The sequence below is a fragment of the Protopterus annectens genome, chromosome 9.part0 (genome assembly GCF_019279795.1).
Source record: "Protopterus annectens isolate FY-2018-M chromosome 9.part0, PAN1.0, whole genome shotgun sequence".
Lineage (NCBI taxonomy): Eukaryota > Metazoa > Chordata > Ceratodontiformes > Protopteridae > Protopterus > Protopterus annectens.
In genome coordinates this window covers 1,280,557,137-1,280,566,158 of record NC_056743.1, presented here as the reverse complement: position 1 = coordinate 1,280,566,158, position 9,022 = coordinate 1,280,557,137, and the positions used below count along the sequence as shown (strand labels likewise).

The window sequence follows — 9,022 nt, the reverse complement described above, 5'->3', positions numbered from 1 at the left end:
ACCTTGGAATCCCACTTCCTCCCTTTTTTAATTTCTCCAAGTTTTTTGGGTTTCTAATACCATGACGGGAATGGACCAATAAGATTAAAGTTCATGAAATTAGTATCGTTTCACTCTTTGACGTCAGCCAAAACTGCTCTTCGGAGCACCCGCAATGTGCCCAGTAATGACTTCTTCTGCAATTTGTACAGTGTTACATGAATTGGTGACATATCTAAATACGATTGTAAATTCTTTTTTATAAGACCAGTTGCTCCTATTACTACTGGAACTGTCTGGGTATCTTTCTTCCACATGACTCTCGTTTCTGCCTACAGATCCAGGCATTTTATTACTTTGTGTCTCTCTGTACGCAAGGCACTCTTCTTTTCTTGGACCACTATATCTGGTTTTCTAGCATCTATCTTTTTAACTGTTAGTATTGGGTGATCCCATGTGATATAAACTTCATCATTTTCTATGATTCTTTGTGGCTCATGTTTCCAGTGTTTTTCAGCCACTTCGATATCATAATATTTGCACAATCTCCAGTGTAACAGTCTCGCCACATTAATATGCCTTTCAGTATACAGTCCATCTGCCATTAGTGCGTCGCAACCAGAAACACGTGTCACTGTTTCCATTTCAGTTTTACAAAACCTACATATGTCTGTTTTTCCTACATGTTCAATGGACTTTGTAAATCAGCATGTACGTAGCCCACTAGCTTGGGCTGCCAATATTAACCTTTCATTTCCTGATGTGAAGTCACCTCTCCTTAACCATTCCTGTGTTTGTTCTTGAGCAACATGAGGCTCTTCTAGAAGTATTCTATACTTGCAACTATATTTATGTTTTTTTCCACATTTCTTGCCTTCTCATCTGGACTTTCACATTATATTCTTTCTTTTGTTTTTTAGCACATTCAGTTGCTACTTCTGGTATAATTTCCATTCCTGCTTGACACATATATGCTTTGGCTATATTAAGCAGAGATGTCATCTTAGATTTATTCTGCTCATCTTTCAAAACTTTCACTATATTTGGATCCTGTGAGGTCAGCAGATATGTGTTGAGTCCCATGACTGTAGATCTATACATGTAATCAATTTCAAGGAGTCCCATCCCTCCTTCAGAGCGGGAAATATATAATCTTGGTATACACTGATTTTTATAAATCATTTGGTAAGCAAGAAGCATCCTTCTTATTTTAATATCCAATCTATCCAACACTTTTTGGGGCCAGTCAGTCACTCCAAAACTATAAATTAGGACAGGAAGAGCAAACTGATTTATGGCTTGGGATCTTGTTCCTAGATGTCAATGCTGTTTTCAGGATTAATTTAAGTCTTCTAAAATATTCCTTACTGAGCTTTATTCGCATTTGTTCATGTTTTATTGCAGACCCATTATCAATTCCCAAGTATTTATACACTCCCTCTTGCTCAAGTTATTTTATATCACATTCTTGTCCCAAACATATGTCTTCCTGGTGCTGCGGTTTTCCTTTTTTAAAGGTTGCTTTTGCACATTTATCAAGACCAAATGACATTCCAATATCTGAAAAAGTTTTGACAACCTGCAGCTGTGCTTTCAGTTCCTCATCTGATGAGCTATACAGTTTTAAATCGACAAAGAGAAGATGAGACGTCATTAGACTTTGTTGTTTTCTAGAAACCAAACTGTAGCCATGGCTACATAAGTAAATAAGTAAACAGCTTAATGGATTAATGGCAAGGCAGAATAGCAACGGTGACAGAGTCACCCTGGAATATCCCCCTTTGAATATTTATCCCTGGGTAATAATCTGCCATTTATCATGGCTTAATTGTAAAGTGGTCTGCCACTATTTCATGGTTACTGTAATGCAGTCAATCAGTGTAGGATGTATCTTATACATTTTTAAACACTCTTTTATCCATGAATGTGGTATACTATCAAATGCTTTTTTGTAGTCAATCCATGGCGTACTTAGATTCTTCCCCTTCTGACAGTTCTCCACTATAACTTTAACAACAAATGATCCTTTGTTCCACATGACTTTCTTTTATTGCCCTTTTGTTCTACTGCCATAATTGAGTTTTCTTCTAAATGACTATAAACTGTCGGCGTCAATTCCCGTGTATAGTTTGTACATCATTGGAAGACAAGTTACTGGTCTATAATTTTGAGGGTAGCTAGCAGGTTCACTCTTAAGTAAGAGCATTGTTTTTCCTATTGTTAACCAGTGCGGTGTGTGTTCGGGGTGCACATATAAATAGTTCATAGGTTCATAGGTTCATACTAGGCTATCTGCCCAAGGGCATTTATAAGCCTAGCCCATAGTTATGTGGCTTTCGCCACCCCTTTAGTTTGAATAAAAACTATGCCTATCATTTTGCTGTGCCTCTGTCAAGCAGTGACACTGAAGTAATCCCTGGGGTATATCTGCAATCTCCCATCCATTGGTCAAGATTCCTCTTGAACAAGGCCAGAGGTGCTCTGCCTCACATGTACCGGGATTTTGTTCCACAGCATAGGAGTCTCTGGGTGATGAATCTGTCCCTCCAGCACGTTCTATTTATAACCGTGTCAAGGTTTAAGTCTCCGCCCTTGTGGTTCTGAGGGATCTAGATTTTTGAGGTGAAGCATATTCATCAAATCTGGGTTTGACATGACCTTATATGTCAGGCACAGGTCACCTCTGAGCAAGCGGTATGAGACTGAATAGAGCTGGAGTTCTTTCAGTCGGGCAGCATAAGACATATTTTTGAGACCCTTTATCCTTTTGGTGAGGAAATTTTGGGGCCTTTCAAGCTGCAGCAGGTGTCTGGTCAGATACATTCGAGCGGGCATTGTACTCAATCATAGGTCTAATGAGTGATGAGTACAGGGGGACGATGACCTCCCTTGATCTAGATGTGAATCCCTTCATGATCAGGTGGGTGATATAGAAGGTTTTCCTAACTACTTTAGCAACATGAGTGTCAAAGCGAAGGATACTGTCAACCTGGGTCCCCAGATCTCTGATGACTTTTCTGTGCTCAGTGGATTGCCACCTATATGGTAGCTAGGGGTAACCTTATTTTTCCCGAAGGGTATGACTATGCATTTTTGGCGTTTAACTTCAGGCCATGGCTCTGGCACCAGTTATCCGTTTCTGTGAGGCCCTTCTGGAGGATATCTGTGTCAGATGTGTTTTCGACTATGGCCCAGTTTGCAGTCATCTGCAAACTTTGTCAGCCATAACCCTCCTGTGTTTGCTTGTACTTCAGAAAAGTAGATGCCGAACAAGAGTGGACCCAGGACTGAGCCCTGTGGGACACCACTTGTGACGGGCTTTGAGTCTGACATGGCTCCAGAAACTCTGACCCTGTGGGTTCTGTCACTTAGCCAGTTTGCAACCCATCTTGTGATGTATGGGTTTACATTCAAGCTGATGAGTTTTTCGATGATACCTGAGTGGGGTATTGTGTCATAGGCCTTTGCCAGGTCGAGGTAGGCTGTATGGACTGCCTTTCCCTCATCAATGGCCTTGGTGACTGTCTCGAAAAAGTCAACCAAGTTTAAGAGGCAGGATCTGCCTTTGACAAAGCCAAACTGGGTTGGATCCAAAGTCTGCAAGTTCCCTATGTCTTTATTTATGAGTTCCATTATGATCCTCTCCATGGCTTTGCAGATAAGGCTTGTCAAGCTAATGGGGCGGTAATTTCCAGGGTCTGTGGAGGCACCGCCCTTATGAAGTGGGACCACAGTCGCCGTGCGCCACTCCTTGGGTACGTATCCCGAGGTGAGGCTAAGATTAAACAGCTGTCCTAACTGTGGGTTTAATTCCTCGTTGAGTTCATGAAGCACACAGCCGGGGACACCATCCGGTCCCATGGATGCTGTGTTTTTGCCTTAGTGAGGGCAGTTCTCACCTGGGCGTTGGAGATGTTTGGGGGCTACAATCCTCTGGAATAGATATCTCTCCTTTTGGGGAGGGGAGAAGTTTGCACTGAACCTGTCAGCCAGTATGTTGGCAATGTGTGTAGGTTCAGTAATTTTCACATCATTTTGAACTAATTCTGAGCATATCTGGGAGTTTCCTCCTAGGTTTCTAACATAGCTAAAGAAGGCCTTATGATTCTCTTTAGAGTCCTTGGCGATTTTTCTCTCAAAATTTGCCTTGGATGATTTTATGAGAGCTCTTAGTTTTTACTTATAATGATCAAAGGTGTCTTACCTTTCAAGGATTTTGCTCTATCTTGTAGTAGCTTCCTCCTTTTGTTGTAGAGCTTGTTTATGGCTGGGGTCCACCAGACTGGACGCTTGCCTTTGGTACAGAGAGTCTTAGTTTTGTTTGGGATTGCCTGATCCATGCAGTCCTGTAGGTGCTGGTAGAAGGCATTTGTAAGTGATTCAGCGGTTTGAGTAATGTTTACCACTGGCTCAGGGGCCTTAAAGGAGACCACACTAGATTTTAGAAGTGTGAAATCGGCTTTTGAGAAGTTTTTCACTGTGGTCTTTTTTGTTTCAGGTGGGGCGGGATGAGGACCTCCAGCGAGATTAGTTTATGATCTGATCTCACCAGTGAGGGGTATACTTCCGGTGTTGAACATTTTGATCCCATGTTTGTGATGATGAGATCAAGTATGTTTTCTCCTCTTGTGGGGATGGTGACTAGTTGTTCCATGGCATTTGAGTTTATGAACTCCAGGAATCTTTGGGTTAGAGTGTTCGGGCTTGAGTAGTGTTCCCAGTCTATATTAGGGTAGTTGAAGTCGCCTAGTATGATGGTGTTTGGAGATACATTTATCCCCTCCAATGTTTTCAGGAAGGCCATGTGAGGTTCCTGAGTTTGAGAGGGTGGCCTGTAACATGCTACAAATTGCAGAGCAGTCTTGCCTATGGTTAATTGCACCTGGATGGTCTCCGATGCATCGTGCGTTGCCACCAACCTTGAGGTGTGGGTGTCCTTTATGAATATGGACACCCCCTCCTTTCTTGGTGTTGTCCGGATTTTGGGGCGGAAAGCATGATATGAGGTGAAACCTGTTAGTGCTGGGGTGCTCTCAGGAGCCTTGAACCAGGTTTCTGTCACAGCACAGACATCGATGTTCTCCATATTGAGAAGGGCCTCGAGTGCGTGCATCTTGAGATTGAGACTTCTGGCATTGAGCAGCATTACCCTTAGTTTTTTTCCTTTTGGTGTTCTAGGGTGGTAGGTTTAGAATTTGAGCCTTGCCTAAAAAGGCACTATGGGGTGGCAAGAGCCTTTGCCAATATCCGAAGCCCAGGGTGACAGGTGCAAGCCGTCCCTTGAAGCAGCGTGGCTTGTCCAGCATGTCATCCCAGGCAGACAGACATTGGATCCCCTTTGAATGACACCAGAATTTAAGCCAATTATTAAAGCTGATCATCTTATCACTGTATTGTGGCATCATTCTAGGTAAAGGTAGGATACTGCTCAAGGTCAGGGTCATACCTGCCTGGGCTACATAATCAGAGAGCTCCTCGATGTCCCTTTTCATGTAGTCCAAGGAGGTACGTCTCAGGTCATTGACACCAGCGTGGACAATGACTGAGTCGTACTTGTACCTGCTGTTGAGAGACCTGAGTGCTTGCGTTATGTGGCGGATTCTAGCGCCCGACAGGCAGCTTACTGTGACCTTCTCTTTACTCAGTCTGGTGAGCGGGACGTCAGTGTGTCTGACTGGAATCACCAATGACAAGTGTGTCTGGCATTTTGTTTGGCCTTAAGGGCTGTGACTGTTTGACACTCTGAATGTGTGGTCTATGTGTTGCATGTGTTGGGTCGTGAGGTGGTAGTTGTTTGGGTGTCTGCTTTGGTGGCCTCTGCTGTTTTGGTAAATTTTTGATCAGAGCCTCCGAGTATGTCTTTGTGTGAGTATGTGTATGATTTGAAGTTGTGATGGTACCATGTGTGACTGGGTATGTATTGTGTGTGGTTACCTTCTCCTCCTGTCTGGTCTTGCCAGTCCTATGTTGAGAGAGCTCAGCCTCCAGTTTGGCCGTATAGTTGCATCTCTCGCATGTATTTGTGTTTTGTGGGAGAAGGAGAGGATTGTCTGTGTACATGAGGCAGTTGTAACATTGCCTCAATATTCCCAGGTTCACCAGTTGAGCTGGAGAGGACACTAGCAACTGATCCCTCGACATACTAGAAGTAGTAGATAAAGAGACTTTCAAAGGACTCCGGGGGAAGTGGGTTTTAGGCTGGTGGGGTACTATCTATAATAAGAGTGCTTTATCAAGGTGCAAGTACTGTAGGAGTAAGTGCTAGGCTTTACAGATAGAGAATAGTCTACTTGGGAATCAAGTAGAGATGAACTTTGAAGTTATAGGATATGCTGGTTAGATCAGCAGTACAGCTCGAGGAAGGTAGTTTTAAGGGAAAATTGGAAGAGTGGAATTTAGATGGCCCAAATAGTTTAACCTTGTTTAACCGCCGCTGCTCTTGTGTGCAACAGTGGTACAGTCTTACTCATTGCTAAGTCCTCGTGCAAAGAAGTTAATACTTTAAGCCAAAAGTTAGGTACTGCATCCAGGCCTGGGGTTTTCCAATTAGAGGCTTTTCTTAACTTTGTTTCAATCTCTCTGGCTGTTATTTCATCCCATTTCATATCTTGTACCATTAAACTTCTTATTCTTTCTTTTACTTCTTCTATCCATTTAGCATCTTTCTTATGTTCCACAGGATCTTCATAGATACTGCTCCAAAATGTATCTACTTCCTCTTTTTTTGGCGGTCTTTCAATTCCTTTTACCTTATTTCCCAATTCTCTACAAAACATTTTTGGGTCATCAATAAATTGCTTATTTTGTGCTTTTCCCTTGTATTTATCTTCGTATATTCTAAGTCTTTCCGACTGTTTTGAAATTTTTAGTTTTCTCCAATGGTACACAATAGATCCCGGTCTGTTCCAATACTGCGCATTGCTTTTATCACATCTATCTTTCTTAGTATTTTTGTTGATCTATTCCCTCTTCTATAATCTTCTAACAGTTACACTTCTTGTCTTAGCTGTTTTATAGTTTTCTCTATCAATATTTCCATGATGGTATTCGCTTTCTCCCCCTCTTTTCCCTTGCTACCCTGTGTTCCTGTGGTAGAAGTTTATCACTTTTTAACTTTTGGGGTTTTATTAACCTTCTGCAGTCTACTTCTCTCATTGATCTTGATATATCCGTCTTTGTCCATTAACTCAAGCAACTCTTCTTTTAACTCATTTTCTTCCATACTGAGGACACATCCCTTGTTTTCCGTTTCCTGCGGACATGCTACAGAAAGTTCAATAGTATCTTCCTGTGGCACATTCTCTTCATTTTCATCCTGTGTCATCTGTTGTTCTGTCATACGGGAACTCACTGGCCTATTACTCCTCAACACTGACTGCATCAAAGTTTCCACAGTTTCCTGCTCCTTTCCTTGCCATCTAGCTTCAAATGAACGGTTATACTGGTTTCCTGTGGAAGGCTACAAAATATCTTGATATGGCACCTGACTAATTGCTTCCTATTCCACTGATTTTCCCTTAATTTGGATATCCATTGCTCTATCCTGTTGTGGTGCTTTCTGTACTCTATTTACTACACTGAATCCTTCTCTTTGCAGCTGTTCCATAACCTCAGTTTCTATTTCTTTGACTTCTCCATGACTAATTTCTTTTTCTAATTTTCTTCTTATTTTTTGTATTGTAAAGTTTTCCATATCTGGATTCCTTTCCCTATATTTTTCTTCAAATATCTTTGGTGCTGCTCTTTTTGTATTGGTTATTTTTTTCTTTCTCCTTTGCATAAATATTATACCATATTAAATCTCTTTTCCTTTCCCCTGTCCATATTTCTTCTTCACATGTCTCCTAATCATCTTGCTTTTCCTTATTCTGGGGACTCGCTCCATCATGCTGTGATGTAGTCTGTTTTAGACCTACATTAAATCCTTCACTTTGCAGGCACTCCATAACTTCAACTTCTATTTCTTTAACTTCTGCTTTATTAAATCGCCTTTTCTACATTATATCATATTATATCATTCCATAACACTCAAAAGAACTACAAGATATTAAAAAACCCTACAACATATGCGTTCTTGAAAAAAACGGATGCAGTTACACCCATGGGCATGCATCAGAAAACACACATACATACACACACACACACACACACACACACACACACGAAAAAAAAAAATTTACCCTGGAATCCCACTTCCTCCCAGTGTGAGCCATACCGTGAGCAGTCAAATCTGGAGCCAGTCAGTTTTTTATAAACTGTCTGCAAGACTCGCGTATGAACTCTTTCATTGTTATCAAAAGAACCTGCATAAGAAAAAAAAATTCAAAAGTAAAATGCAATATATATTATCAGCAAAACAATGACAGAATTCCAGGTTCTGAAATTATCATATTTCCATCTCACGTCACTCAGGGAGCACAGCAGGGAAGCAAATGCTTTAGCATTAAAAGTCAGCATTAATCTTTAGCAAACAGGGAACAGAGAGTGAGAAAGAGTGTGTTTTGAAGGAAGGAGTAAGTTGCAAGATCTGCTACACCACCTACTGTGGGGCAACCCTCTACTGCCTCCAAGATATCCTAAATGCTAAACACAAAAAAGGTACCTCCCTATTTATATAAGTTTATCTACAAAGGAACTCTCCATTGTGAGTGAATAAGTGGGTCTCCAATCATTTCTTCTCAGAAGCTCTTGCACATATAGAGGCACACGCCCAATAATGACACGTATTATGACACCATGTGCAAACTAAAGATGCTGAGCCTACAGTCCCACACCCCCTTCACCTAACCAATAAGTCAGCATACTCCCTGCAGCTCAGAAATAAAACAATAATAATCAGATGCCTACAATGTTTTAGAGAAAATGGGAATTAAGGACTTAATGACAACGGCACAGATGTCTGAATAAGAGATTCCCAAAACAAGAACTGGAAACAGTTACATCTCAAGTGAAGTGGCCTCTGACTGATGCATTTTCCAGTGTGTAGTATTCCACTTGAAGGCAAAAAATAACATTTCTTGCAATTCATTTAGAAAGGGTCTGC

General features: G+C 41.4%; 1 protein-coding gene across 1 annotated transcript in view; it reads right to left on the bottom strand.

Annotated features, from left to right (window-relative positions):
• Positions 1-8,289, bottom strand: part of ELMOD3 (ELMO domain containing 3) — a gene marked incomplete at its 5' end in the record, with an annotated part of 855,362 nt that extends 847,073 nt beyond the window's left edge. Inside the window, one exon of the mRNA XM_044082230.1 lies at positions 8,160-8,289. Coding sequence (XP_043938165.1) covers positions 8,160-8,289 — 130 coding nt within the window. The remainder of the gene's footprint in view (positions 1-8,159) is intronic.
• Positions 8,290-9,022: the final 733 nt, after the last annotated feature.